Raw genomic sequence first — 15,291 nt, forward strand, 5'->3', positions numbered from 1 at the left:
CACTTGCATTCTCTTTGTTTGTAAAGGCTGGAGAGCAGTGCACTCGTTAATGAATTGCACTGCAATTGATTTCAATCTGTCTCCGTCACGTTAGTCGGAGGTCCTCCGAGGGTGAAAGGACATTCCCAGTAAAGGTTCTGTCAAGTCCATCTTACATATGTTAGTATGAATGGTGGCAAGACTGGTTGGCGCTGTTTGGTCAGGCCCACATACCCGAAGCACCTCCTACATGTCAGCTTGCAGTGTACGCGGCGGCCCAACACTAGACTCTGCCAGGGCTTTAGGAAGAGATGATGACATTGCCATGCAAAAGCAAGGGACATTCGATGACTGATGGCTGCGGCTTCCAAAGACAACCTGGATTCAATTACTGGGACAATACAGACTTCAGAAACAAAGACTATAAGCTCTAACCAAGTACTGTTCCAGGACAAGATATTCCCAAACCGGGGCGAAAATTGATTTTGGTGATGGCCTAAGGCACAGTTGAGTAACAAACATTCGGTATCACTTGAGGTCAGACTTATCTATTGGGTAGCACCTTTCATCTCCTGCTCAAATGTTGGTATCTTTTCCAGGATGATTGTTGGCATCAATGTGAGACCCTGTCATCGCAGTGAGAGAGCAGTAAAGTGCACTCATTTGATCAAGATTATGCTGGCGGTTGACTGTGGTGTTGTACCGAAGACCAACAGGCAACCCTGAAGCTCGAGGTAAGTTTCAAAGTTGAACCAAAGCAGCAGCTGCAAATTGACATGACATACCAGCCCTTGCTGAGCCCAGCTGTTATTCACCTTATTAGGGAAGGTGGCTCTAAACAATCCATACTGCACTGGCCCGTTTGAAGTTTTGGTTCATTTGCCCAGTGCCGATTTCCTGTAAATGCCTAATGTCCTGTATACTTTGCTAGTTGCATCCTCCTATCCTGCAGCACGTGAGATGATATAACAATTAGAATGAAACAACAAATGGACATCTTCGTTTCAGCATGGGTTCATTATATTGCAAAGGAAATTACCAGTGTTACCTGTCTCCGAGTCGAAATCTTTGAAGGTCTTCATCAATTATCACATTGGCGTGTAGAATTATTGATGCTGTACCTTTGAAAATCATCATGCAACACAATAAAAGAAAATGTTTAACTGGCTTTTCCTAGCTATGCCACACTAAAAGGATTGTCTTAAAATTCATAACCCAGCTCAACAGAGACGGTATAGAATTGGATGAGGGTGACATTATCATTCCTGATTAACTGGAGAAAAAAAACACCCAGTAGGTGACTAGAGTCCTTACCTCTTCTTTCCTTTGACAGGGTGTGAAAGCTACCATGGCAAACATGCATCCAACAGAGCTGACACACAATGCAGAGGGAGCCAAAACGGTAGACACAAAGAGCAGAATCCGATCTAAAATGGTGGTCAGGAAATGCAGAATCTAATCTTAGATGCCCAAAATAAAAGGGGGTGGTCAACATAAAGTGCTGAGTATTATCGAAAATGCCCAACACACAGTATATAGTGTGATTCATGAAGGCCAACACCACGTGCAAAGTACAGTCTGAACCATGAGGGCCAACACGAAAGGGCAACGTCCGATCTAATATGTCTGACATACAGTACAGAGACTGATCTATGATGGCTGACACAAGGCGCAGACACAATTCTAAAATGGCCGAGATACTGTGCAGTTCAAATTGTATTCGACATTCTAAAGAGCAGCAGAGGGTGTTTTCTTCTCATGATGGCCACGGTCTCACTCCATTAGTAATGAGTTAAGTGTTGTGAATAATGCAAAGAAAAGACAACGGAAGACGAGAGCAATGCTGAAATGAACATTTATCATGATAGAAAGATGAGTTAATTATCTTAGCACTAGAATGCTGACTTTGCTAGCCACAAGTTAATACACAATTTACTTTACAGACAAAGCTATCAAAACATTAAATATACCACTACTCCATCATGAAAATGGAAATTATTAATTTTCTTTAAAAAACTAGCAATAAAACATATTCCAGTCATTCCCTTTTTCCAAATGTTAAAATAAATAGTTATATTTTGTTTTTTAAAGTGTTTTTAAATGAATAGATGAGACAGTTCCATACAATATGTTGGCTGTTTAAGAATTCCAGTGCTTCTCCAGCTAGCTAGTAGCCCAAAAATGACATTGTATTCTTAGAACCAGATCTGGATATCTAAAATGGTTCTTGCACACACAGTGCTTACTAATAGCGCCAGGTTTTTCATACTTTAAAGGATTCTTACTAGGCGAAATAAGCTATGTGTCCAAACATGGTAAACTATGGATGAAAAATTTGGCCAGATGTCAACGCCATTAGCAATTAAATTGTAGCCAGGGGCAGGCTTCGCTATAAGAAAAGTGGGTGAATTCCCCAAAGATCTCCCAATAGACTGTGCCTCTGAAATGACGGCAGGCCCGCAGCTGTTGTCAGCTGCTCGTTAAAAATACGCGACCCCATCCCAGATGCCCTTCCCATAGGCCTGTCAGGAATTCAAAATTCCTATTTTAGATACCATACACTCCCAGCAGAAAGTAATACACTGAACATTTTCAGAAGTATGCTTAGGGAGTTTTAAAAAAAAATCTTATGTTCAATATCTAACACGTACCCCTTGCTAATATGGGCATTCTGCACTCCTGCTCAACAGAGGCAACATTATTCAACAAAAGATTCTGGTAGTTTCTACTAATGTCAGGGATTAGGGACTTTGTTCACACCCCCTCGAAAGCCTTAATACCGACTTTGTATTTTTTTTTCATGTGAATGTCCCTTGTAATCGTTTAGGAATGGATAGGGGAAGCGATTAGCTGAACTTGCAACTCAACAGCCAACACTTTTATGAAACAAGTCTTTAGATGTTGAACAGAAAAATGTGGATTTTGCCCCAACAGTATAACAAAAATGAGGAAATTTACAATGAAATAATGGAAGGTGGTGAGTCAGACAATTCTCTCAGGCAAAATGTCAACACTATTTTCTAAGTGTAAGAATTGCACATCATATATAGAGATTTTTTTCTTTTGTTTGATATGAATGATGGAAAAATCCCAAAACACAGGTTTTATGGACACAGAAGGGAGGTTAAAAGTTCAATGATGGTGGAGGTCATAAGGTCAAAGTTCAGAAGACAGTTGACAAGATGGCCGTCCAGGAGTAGTGTGATTCTAGACAACTCTAGATGGATTTCCCAGTGGATGGAGCAACGTTTGAGGGTGACCAATGGCTGTGTCCGTTTATGGTGCAACAACCAATCATGTCCCTTGATGCTGAGATGAGGGTGGTGAGGATAAAAACAGTCCAGAGGTATAGCCGGCCGTTCAGCCTAGTTCCCACGCCGACTGAATTACTGTTTTTAAAATGGTTTCAAATCTAGTGTTTTTTTGACAACTCACATTTTATGGTTTTTTTTGCCGCATGGATGTCCAGACACACATTAAGAACAGGAGGGGAAAAAAAATTAAAAACCAAACTGATAAGCCTGAAATGAGCTTTCTCCACTTGGCACAAAGGTGGAAGGGTAGGTGGGGGGAATACACAGTAGGTGCAACAGGCTGAGGAGCGAAGTGGCTGGTCGGCAAGTGCTAGCCAGGACTGAAAGACGGTGACATGGTAAAATGCTAGAGAAAGGCGGAACGGCACATGACCCAATGGTAGCGAGACCTCCTCCAATGTGTGATCATGCCAGATGCTGTAGCTAGATATCTATACACACCATAACACAGAGAGGATAATGTATGTTCTGCCATGCAATGCAACGCTTTGTACAATGGTGCATGAAGACTGAGGCACGTGATTGGTCAGACTGAGTCAGGTGAGACTGTGCGGCGAAGTCCTCCGCCATGCACTTGACCATCATGAGGGGGCACAGCGATGGGCATCATTGCTTGATGACGTGGCCATGTTCTCTGCTGGGCTTCAATGTCAACTGGAATGGCTAAAGAAATATCAAGGAAGGCTCAATGATAAACAGAAGGACAATCAAAGCCTTGCAGATATTTCTTGGTCCGTGGAAAGAGTTCTGTTCATAATATTGCGATGTACAGAGAAGTATTTGGCAATGCTCCTAGGCTGACACAGGGTACCAAGGGAACATAGCGATGTGCTTCTCTGGACACCTTCTGTATAATTTTTCCAACAGCTTCATGAGCTCTGTGTGGTCAGTAAAGCATGTTTGGACCCCTGAGCCTGTATATGGCACAACATAATCTTTTATTGTACGAAAGAGGGATATTCCCACCACTGACTGCACTGATGAAAGCACCAGTTCCAGGACCGCCAACACACGATTAGTCGAAAACAATTTTTTCTCCTAAAAATGTTTCTGTCAGTGCCACTCTAAGTGAATAAGTGACAAATGCAGAAAAAAATCAACAGCAGTCTAAAAATACATATATATTCCTCTTTCATATCACATCTATGAACTATGCCATACAAAATACACTGACGCAAAGGCGCCAATGCTCAGAGGAGACAATGACGGCCTTCACAACTATTCCAAATGGATGGATTCAGCTCAGCTATGAGGACCCAATGAAGAGAGAGGGAATGTTAAAAGAAACCAAACTACAAAGGGCGGTCCATCAATAAAAGCTGAACTCGGCCACCCTAGAAGATTCATTGCTCCAAGTCCCAGTAGGTGCGACCTAGCTTGAAGACCACCCCCACTTTCTGAAGTTGGGTCCTGGGCCTCCTTTGGGACGCCATTCCGTTCACCTATGCTTCTATACTCTCCCTCGCATATCAGGCATCGCATTCCACGTGGAGTGGGATCGGCCAGTGGCCAAAGGTGGAACCCCAGAGTTGGGACATTGATTCAAGAAAGTCTAACGCTAATTGAATCTCATTCTCCCAGATTCAGCCACCTGGTGCCATTTTTGCTGTGTGGCATGGCCAAGAGCAATAATCAGGGTATTCGCAAACCCCAGCTATGGCTCTGATGTTGAGCACCAGCAGAGACCCTCCCTTTATGCAAATCCTCAGTGTCTCTGCCACCAGACATCAGCGTGCCATTTCCACATCTTTACCATTTGTTTGTTGGAGGCCTCGACTGCCCTATAGTAACATGACATTCCAATAGAGCGCCCTGATCATATGGTCTATAGAATAGCATTGGGTCATCTAACAGCATTCTTGTTAGGTCTGAGCACCAAGAAATCAAAAGCTAGATTATATGCTTCACCAGCAGTCAGTACCAGGGCAGCTCTCTGACACGGGGGACTTTACTCTATAGACATTAGTCAACGTGAGAGCACACCTATCAGAAATCACCAAAACACCACCATTGGATCTTACCAGCTAAATGACCCTAAAAATAAAAGCTTTACAAGCAAGGAAGCTGCAGGTTGGCTCCTGTTCCGGATGGTGGAGGCCATCTTCATACCTAAATGTACAGAGATTGTCAGACGAACACAACCAAACTAGAGACTGTTGAACATGCACTCTACTCTACGCCAACAATATTTTGAAGCGCAAACTTCTGTCTCATTCAGCTACATCCGGTTTGACGTTAATGACTTTGGTAAACTGGTTAAAAAACAGTGCCTTTTCCGCCTTCAGCAACTTCACAGCCCTGCACAGAGAAAAGTGCACCTGAAGCCAAACCTGTGTTCTCTTTTTTTCCTCCAGATGTTAGTACTTCTTAGTAGAGTGGGTAAGGTAGGCTTCTGCTTTCTTGTCACCAACTCAGATTTGGACCTCATATAAAGGTTTAGGATGTCATTATGGGCTGGTAGCTGTTGAGTAAAGTCTATGGGAAGCAGATGTCAGAATCTAAATCTCTAGTGCAGAGGTCTGCACCCTGTGGCTCTCTAGATGTTTTGGACTACAACTGACATGATCCTCCACCATTGACTATGCTGGATAGGACTGATGGGACGTGTAGTCCAAAACAACGAGTGAGCCAATGTTTGCTGACCCAAGTAATTGAGATGACCCGGGCACCATCAACCACATTCCCATTTGAAATCACACGCTTTAAGCTATCCAATCAATGTCAGAGAGAGGTCCTGAAGGTGGACAGAAGATTAACTCTTTAGTGGTTGATCCAGGATTTTATCTTACATTGGTGTGAAAGCAGCACCATTTAGGAGAGTCCAGTTCACAAATTAAGAATCTCAACCCTGGTGAACTGTGTCAAAAAGACTATATTTAACACTAACGTGTTGCATTTCTCTATACAATCTCCACTCTTGCTGAAATTAAGAAGAACAGAGGAGAACACAGGCTTAACTTCACCATCCAGCAACCCAAGACAGCCACAAAAGCGCTACACAGAGTGCTTTGCACCGAATTACATATTACAAACCTCACCTTGCAGCCCCAATGTCTGGGAACACACACAGGGCCAAGCACCAACCAAGACGCCAGACCCAACCCTTTCCACAATTACATTAGACCCCCGAATGACTCAAGGCAATTGTCGAGGCAGCACCCCCACTCCCCAAGCTGTGCCAGGCCACCTGTGAAAGGCATTTCACGCCGAACTGGCTGTGTCGGATACTGAAGGCAGGGTAGGGGGGAAATAAAGGGGTGTGGGGATTGAAATAAGGGTGGTCAGAAAAACAGGAACAATAAAAGAGTTCTACCTTGAAATACTACAAAAAAGTGCTTTGTGAATCCAGCTGGCATCGCTATTGGCTACGAGGAGCACAGTTATACCCCGCCTCCAACCCCACCACTTCTCAGCTATAAGAACATGCAAACACGACATGCAGAATTCATGTCCGACATCACACAATACAAATTGTACTATTTTTAAAAAAGCTTCTAACAAACGTTGATGATTCTTAGACATCCTATAGTGCTATCTTTTTTCTTTTTTCTAAATATTTTTTTTCAGTAGTCTTGAACTGTAAACTCTCTAAAAATGCAATATTTCTCGTCTCACGGTTACACTTTCTCTATAAATTATGTTTGGCACTTGTATGGGTTGATATACGGTGAGCCTTCTTTGATTTGTCTTTTTATGTTTTTGTTTTAAAAAACACAAAAAGAATAAAACCAAAGCTGGTACATGTATTTTGGCACAAAATATTTCCTTTTTTTTTCTTTTTGCTGTCTATTTCTTTCGCTTGCTTATTCCCTTGCAAGTTTTGATATGTAAATTCAGGATTTTTCCAAGCAGCATTTGTATATATTTGAATTACTTCTGAGCAGAGCTCTTATAAACAGCAGAGCAACAGGACAAGTGCAGTTAGTCAGGCTGCCTGGTCGCATGGAGAGGGGACAAGATTAAAAAGCAGGACATACCATCTTCCCAGAAGTGCTGATGGTTTGGTTGGGGCTACGTCCCAGTGCAGTTTCATATGCCTGAGCGTTTGATTCATATTTCATCCACCACAAGCAAGCTGTCGGTTTTGTCAGATGTCTGACAATGTTAGATGGTTGAATAGCAGGCCAGGCTTACAATGGAAGACCAATGGCTGTCCAATATGGTTGGGTAAATAAGATGGCCAACCACATATGACTGATGAAGTTGTGACAGGTCCAACATTAAAATGTCTGCCAAACCAAATATGGATGGCAGGCACATGCAGGTTAACCAAACATGACTGCCCATCCAAGAAGTGTGTTAGCCCAATATAACTGACTGTTTAAGATGGAAGTCTACCCAATATGACTGACTTTTCAAAGCTGTTTGATTAGGCAATATGGGTGACCAGGCAAGATTAGTGGCTATCCAAATGAATTTCTATGTAAGATGGTGGGCAACAGAAGATGGATGATGTAACAAATGGCTATTCAAGATAGCCGACTGATAAATATGGGTGACCAGGTAAGATCGCTAGGCATCAGACATGACTGGCTACGCAAGATGGCTGACACACTTATTTTGGTTTTCAATACAAGAGGCCTGGTGAATGAAGAAAGCAGACAAGACAAGCTAGCACTGGATTTGTACCAGTATCACAAAATGTGGCTGACATATTAGCAAATGTTACACGATCAATGAGGCATAATCTGCAATCCAAAAGACTAATTATTTTGGAAGATCCCTCTTTTCCTGTGGGGTGTGTCCTTAAACTCAGCTGTTGGTTACAATGCAAACCAATGGTCTTGGGCTTAAATGCACACTGCAGGTGCAGGGGAAACATAGGGTGCTTCAATTTTGCACTGCTGCTTTAAGATCTAAGCCCTCCCCCAACCATACAAAGCAACTCACCTATTTGTGTAATTAATGCTCAGTGCAAACATGCTGCTATATTGCTTATATTTGATACTGTTTCACATTTCTGATCCCTTCAAGATAATCTTTTGAATCAGAGGGGGGAAGGGGTACAGGGAACGGGATGGGGCTGCAGCAAAGTAGGAGGATTCTAACTGCATACCTCCTTCTTTAAATATGTTAGGTATTCCTAGTTTGTTCCTTAAGGGGCTTCCTAAAAGGCAATTACACTTCCGACTGTCAGGGGGAATCTCCTATTGTTGGGGTTGCCTGGTCCAAGTTGGACAGCTGCACTGCTTAACTATGCCAGTCTGGTAATGATGCTCTTTTTCTGGACCTGTAATAGTTGCTAGAAATACTATTTCATACTAGCAAATGGCATCATGTGAGACTGGCCATGTAACTACAGAAGCTACACCTCCCTACAGATGCAAATTTAGACTCCGTTATTGCACTTTGCGTGTCCTGGTCTCGACCATGTCGGATCAAGCCGTGCAGGACTAGATCAGCCTCACATGGTGGACTGGGCAGGATATTACAATTCCACCTTAGGGTGTTCTAATTTCTTGCTGTTGAGCATCTTCAGGGACTCCTAAATGGGGATCTGGTGGTGGCATCTACAGTGGAATACATATATTAGTGAACAATCTATATTCATATTAACTCCATGTCATATATTTATTAGCAGTGCTTTCCACAAAATGGAAGCATGGGAGAAAAGCCCAAACTAGTGAGGGACCACTGGCTTCAATTCCTTTTGATTTGCTGTCATTACACTGGGGGAATGAATCAGGCAAAAGGATTCAAATAGTACTGCATGCACGCCCAATGACCTCCACGGACAATTATTGTAATTTGCTGTATGTGCCCACAAAGTGGAGCACTGGTCACGTGCACCTGTGAGAGCACGGTTGCCTCGAAAAAAGGCCAATGCTCTCTGAGGGTTTCTGTTAATTTTCTTAATGTAAGATTAGGTGCACCAAGCGCCTTAAGGCAAAAGGCTTCTCAAAGGAGACTGAATCGCCAGAGCCAGAGAAATCAGGACATTTACCCGAGCTATCTTAGCTATTCGAATAACAGGCAGGGTTGTCCGGAGCTTTGGGCTGCATAGTGGGAGAGGACATGCGTGTGGTCTAGAAAGAGTACTTTCGAAAGCCTATAGACACACAACTTCATGAAGGCTTGTGTTGGGAGGGAAGAAGAGTTAGAGAGAAGCCACAGAGCAATTGACTAGCCATTTATCCTCCAGGGCCAATTTAAAGAATGAAGCGGTAAAGGAGGCTCAGTGGCCCAAAAGGACATCAGTTTCCGGGGGAAACAGTTATTCACACAAGCCTTATTACGGGAAGCTATTAACATATCGGTGAACACGTGAAAGCAGGGAAGTTTTGAGAAAGGTGTCCTAATTAGATTCCTAACGGGGGCACTGGAGTATTGCAGTGTCTGCTTGTGCTCACCCCTACCATAGATGAGATCTGAAAGAGCCAAGAAGAGAGTATTCCAAGTCACTGCAGAAGTTCCATATGAACCAGCAAATACCTCAGACCTACAAGCACAAGTGCTTGCATGCATGCATGGATATTTTGGTTCTTGGAGCCCCCAGTGCTTCCCTGGACTACAGAGCAAAGGAGTGACAATGACGTCAATGAGAAGGTGTTGATCACTGTTAGCAAGTCTACGCTGACAGATAACAGGCCCACAAATACATTGGAAAGTGTGTGACTTTGAGGTCATCGGGAGACTTTTTTTTTACCTGACTTTAAAATGCATCCAGTTTCTTATCTCTGCACTATGCATTTCAAGACGACAAGTTGCGTTGACTGGGAGAAATCTGTGCAGTCCCAGTGTCTTCGTGCTGTCCTTCAGCTTCTTAGATGTGAGGGTTTAGCTGGATTTCTCAGCTTTGGCGATACGCACTATATAAGCACAAATAAATGAAGTAGTAGAAAAGGGATTTAGGCTCCCTGGAAAGTGACTCTGGGCAGTAGTCCGGTATTAAAAGTGTTTTTCTGTTCCCAGCTAAATGCATTTTTGGCCAAAGCCTGTAAGTGTGACGCATTTGGTCTGCGCCCAAAAAGGAAAACCTGGACCCGATATTTGATGCTACCTTCTTTCAGACCCCTTTTAGCAGGCGAGCCACACACAATAAGGCTCTGCCCTAATTCTCCCTTGTGTTTTTTACTCCCCCGGTTCTGATTCTAATGTATTGTGACCACTTCTGGTGATAGGCAGGCTCCGCATCTGGACCGAGCACTCCCCGGTACAGATTCTAATGTATTGTGACCACTTCTGGTGATAGGCAGGCTCCGCATCTGGACCGAGCTCTCCCCAGTACAGATTCTAATGTATTGTGACCACTTCTGGTGATAGGCAGGCTCCTCATCCGGACAGAGCACTCCCCGGTACAGATTCTAATGTATTGTGACCACTTCTGGTGATAGGCAGGCTCTGCATCTGGACCAAGCTCTCCCCGGTACAGATTCTAATGTATTGTGACCACTTCTGGTGATAGGCAGGCTCCTCATCCGGACAGAGCACTCCCCGGTACAGATTCTAATGTATTGTGACCACTTCTGGTGATAGGCAGGCTCCGCATCTGGACCGAGCTCTCCCCGGTACAGATTCTAATGTATTGTGACCACTTCTGGTGATAGACAGGCTCTGCATCCGGACAGAGCCTGTGCCTTTTAGAGCCCAGAGTCTCCCAATAGCAAAACCAAAGGATTTGCAAAACAGCACCGTGTCCCAGTGTCTACATGGGCAGACCTTGTGAGTGTACAGCTAGCCTAGGATCATTTCTCAAGATAAAGAAACGCACTTACCAAAGAACATAGTTATTGGATAATTATGTATCAACAAGTGCATTATTAAGAATACCCCTGAACCCTTCATTACTAGCTCCCATCCCTTCCCGAAAGAAAGGTTCTCCTAAAAGGATAATACTGATCTGGTATTTCTGCCACATCAGGCTCAAGTATCAATCGCTGTCGGAAAAATGTGCAACTCCTGAAAGTCCAGGAGTGAATCAAGTTTAATTTCCTTCAAAAAATGCTTGTGAATTTTAGGTTTTGTTCATGAAATTCCCTCCCCTTCCTCGTAAAAATCCAGGATGAGAAGTGTCAGGGCACCCAGGCAAATTCACTTCCGTTCCTTGGGTATCCTTGAAGCAATAGTGAAGGATTCCAACAGAGGGTGGGGTCATGTATGTGAGCATACAAGGGGTCTTTTTTTAAATCCCGGACAAATGTATGATTTCCCAATTGAAAATTGCAAAATTAGATGTAGGGGTTCCAAAAGGCACTGCGTTTGTAAACCCAATGCCAGAAGTGTGCCACCCAGCTACACGCCATAACACCACATAGAGTATATTGGCTTAATCCATTGCCAACTCAAGTGAAAGGATTGTTTCAGCTCAGTCCGAGACAGAAATTGTATTTTGGAAATTAGAAGGTTTTAATGCTATATGATTTTCCAGAAAAAGTTTCCTATGACAACAATTGTAACTGTGGGTTCTGGTTTCCAAAGTGGCAAACTGGGTTAATATAAGGAACAGATAATACTACTACTTTAAGAAGAGAAGATATCCCAAGAAAGTGACAAAACCACATCCCAATGGAATGCTCATTTCATATTTCCACGGGAAGTGGTATGCAAAGTCACAGGAAGCAGCCGAAGATGCCATCAAGTGGCCTAAACGGTCCCAGGAAGTGACTTATAATGTCACAAGTGCCCTCCAGTGTCATAATCAGTTTTCTAGGGACATTGGCTTTAGTGCCACAGGTTTGTCACAGGAAATGGCCTAGGACATAAGAGGACGTCTCTTCAAATAAGGAAGCAGGAAGTGGCCAGAGCTGCACGAGGAAGGGGTCTCCCAGCAGCTCTTACCAATGACAAAAATCTGTCATCACAGTGGATAAATCGGCCCTGTGGGAGGGAACTTTGGCTGGGTATCATGCCACAATCATTTTTATCACTCTCTTATCACCAAGGGAGAATGCCCTTGGCCCAGAAACCACATCTATGTCCCCTGGTAATCCGAGAGACGCGACTGGGCGCTCCCCAGACACTGTCCACATATCACATAGTGCAAAATGTACAATGAAACAAGTCAGAGAAAGCCATAGATGTCTTAAGGGACATTATTGACCAAGTCTGCATTAGAGGAAATTGTAGGGATCTGCAGATCCCAGAGACAGGTATAATCCTAGAGGAATCCTTTTAGATCAGATTTTTCTTGTTTGAGATAGGGAAAGCAAGTGAATTTGTCTTACTGCCAATAGACTTGCTCTGACTATTCAAAACTAGAACAGGGGGCAAGCTCATGAAAGAGTAAACCACATTTGGTTAACTAAGTGATGGAGTAGGTATTGAGTGGTAGAGAAGTTTTAGTGCAGGGGTGCTTCATTGCTACTAAGAGGTTGTGTTCTCTTCTCTTGTTTGTAGCACGTTTAAATGTGTTAATATTGTTCAGGTGCACCTTGCTCCTCTCTTCCACAAGCTGCTAATTAGCTCTCCCCCTGAGTTAACATGATGACGTTGAAGGTGTTTGGTCGGAATGTGTACATGACAGTGGCTGACTGGGAGGGAGACTGAATCTGTGAGATCCCGGAGGTCCACACTTCCTTCCCACATGCCATTTTCGAATGATTTCACGCCGGCTCCTGAGCTTGCTCTTACTTCATCGGAAATTATGCTACCCTCATCTACCCTCCCGCCTAGACCACCAAACCCAAAACAGAGCCCAGGTAGAAGGTAAAATCCCCAAGCAGGCATAGACCGTCCTACTGTTCTCCCCCTTCAGGAGGAGGGGGCGCAAGTTAAGCACAGATTGCAAGAGAACAGACACCCGAAAAAAGGTAAGGGGAAATAAAGGGGGGAAACATACTTGTTTTTTTGTTTTCTATTAAAATTAACAAAAATTGCAATATATACATATCACACATTGTCAACGGGTTCATTGGCAAACCATATATTAAGCAAGTGATAATTTGTTTTTCTTTTAATTCTGTCTTGAGATGTGTTCCTGCTGGGCACTCCCAGCCCACCCCTCATGACTCCACACTTTAGCTTCCAACAAGGGGTAAACCTCCTGGCCAGGGTTTATTTCTTTACCCCACTTTCTGTGGGTTTGTGGCACGGACCCCTTGCTCATAGGTCACCCGCTGGCTGATGAGATATTGTGCTGCCTGCGTAGATGCCGGTGAACCTGTGATGGTGACCTTCCGGTTCCTGGTGCCTGGGATAAACTCCCCTTTTTTTGAGATTTGAATACGAGCACCCGTCAACTCCTGGTACTCCACCAAAGTCTTTCCACCTTTCCCCAAAATGGCCCCCACCAGATTCTCTGGGACAGCAATTTCCACCATATCCTTAGCACTCTCTGCAAGCTTTTCCGTTGCCAATAGGGAGCTGGCCATCAGGGGGGAGGTGGCACCCAGGTAACCATTGGCTCCGGTGGCTGCAGCGAGAGAGCCAAGGGTAAAGGCCCCCATGGGGTTTCCTTGAGCAGCAGCAGCAGCACTAGTAGAGGCGTCGTTGGCATATGATGCAAGGAGATTTGCCGCGGCTGCGGCTGCTGGGTTTGCACCAGCTGCCACAGCAGCGAGGACACCGGATGCGGCTGCAGAGTTGATCCCTAACCCCATAGAGTTGGTGTTGTATCCATAACTGGCCAAAGTGTTGAGTGCCGTACTGATTGCCAGGAGATCGTTTCCGGTGAATCCAGGCAACGCAGCTGGGAAAGCACCCATTCCAGCCAAGCCTGTATGTCCTAGCAGCCCAGAGGCGGAAGCAGCAGCAGCCGCAGCAGGCATCACATCGGTGGAGTTGGCATATGGTGATCCAGTAGGGTTGGAATTGGCCACAGGGCCAGCCACATTGGCGTAACTGATGTTGAGGCAGCTGCTGCTCTGAGGATCCTCCTGTATCTTCTGAACAATTATGTCAACAGCCTTGTGGATCTGCTCGGGCTCACCGCTGATGGTCACTACACGCTCTTGCAGGTTTATGCCCTCTGGCTTTTGAGACAGCTGCACCCAGGCACCCGATTGCTCCATAACAGCTTTCACTGTGGCGCCGCCCTTGCCAATGATCAGCCCAGCTGTGCTGTTGGGCACAATCAACTTTGCCTGTAAGGAACAAATAAAAAGAATACGTTACTAAAATGTATTAATAGCCATGGAGTAGCAGGTATTACGAAAGGTTTACTTTCCAGTAACATAGTTAACCATTGAGTTCATCATTACAAAACTCACATGCTGTGCAACAATTCTCCGGCTTGAAGAAGTGACATTCTCGGACATTCAATGATTGCTTGCCCAAGTGAGTGAATGAGAGAGATCATTGCCATAGCACACCAATGTAACCTAAATCACAGCTTAGCATGGATCATCACTGCAAAGGAGTGCGCCAAGCCCTTGCTAGATCATCATACATTAAAGAGATGGGTCTTAGGAAAGGGCAAGTGTCAAGCCCCGGGGTGTTGTTGGGTCTAGAAAAGACCTGTGGCTCTACTGATGTTGGGACTGTCAGGAATTGGGGCTTAGCTAGCCTTTTGTTTGCAGCTCCTGAGCTTCTATCCGGGGCTACAACCAAAATACCCGGCGCTATTGCCCCCTCGGCATCTCCCCTAGCAAAGCCTCTTGTCAAGCGACATCCTCACTGCTAGGATGCCCTGTTCTTAAGAGGGTTATATAAACCCCAACTCTTGTTAAATAATTTAAAAGAAATCTTGCCGTTCTAAGAGGCGAGGCAGCGTGCATACTTATCTTCAGGCCGACCCGGGCTCCAAGACCATTGTTACAGGAAAGTAACTTGATCGTCTCGTCTCCAGCATAGCCACAGCCCCAAGCAATTGCTAATTGTAAGGACAAATTATGAAGATGATTCATCTTACTTGAAAAGTTGTACAACCAAGATTTTCCATCTTGGTCTTCTTCTCCCGTCTAATCGGAATAGTTTTAGAACATGATTATTCTGAGCCCTGACATTACATATTCCTGAGCAACCCTGGCAGATCTGTAATGCTTTGCAAGTATTGCGGGTGACCTGGTGGAACCTGGAGTCCTCAAACCCCGTTTCTTTAGTCTTTTTATTTTTTAAAGCT

The 15,291-nt window shown here is 44.3% G+C and overlaps 1 protein-coding gene across 3 annotated transcripts in view; it reads right to left on the reverse strand.

Annotated features, from left to right (window-relative positions):
• Positions 1-1,817: 1,817 nt before the first annotated feature.
• Positions 1,818-15,291, reverse strand: part of LOC138566921 (RNA-binding protein Nova-2-like) — a 200,531-nt gene continuing 187,057 nt past the window's right edge. For all 3 annotated transcript variants that reach the window (XM_069644657.1, XM_069644658.1, XM_069644659.1), the window contains exon 4: positions 1,818-14,314. In XM_069644657.1, the coding sequence (XP_069500758.1) occupies positions 13,295-14,314 (1,020 nt within the window). In that variant the 3' untranslated portion in view covers positions 1,818-13,294. The remainder of the gene's footprint in view (positions 14,315-15,291) is intronic.

Source organism: Ambystoma mexicanum, chromosome 2p, assembly GCF_040938575.1.
Source record: "Ambystoma mexicanum isolate Mex_15411 chromosome 2p, UKY_AmexF1_1, whole genome shotgun sequence".
In the NCBI taxonomy this organism is placed as follows: domain Eukaryota; kingdom Metazoa; phylum Chordata; class Amphibia; order Caudata; family Ambystomatidae; genus Ambystoma; species Ambystoma mexicanum.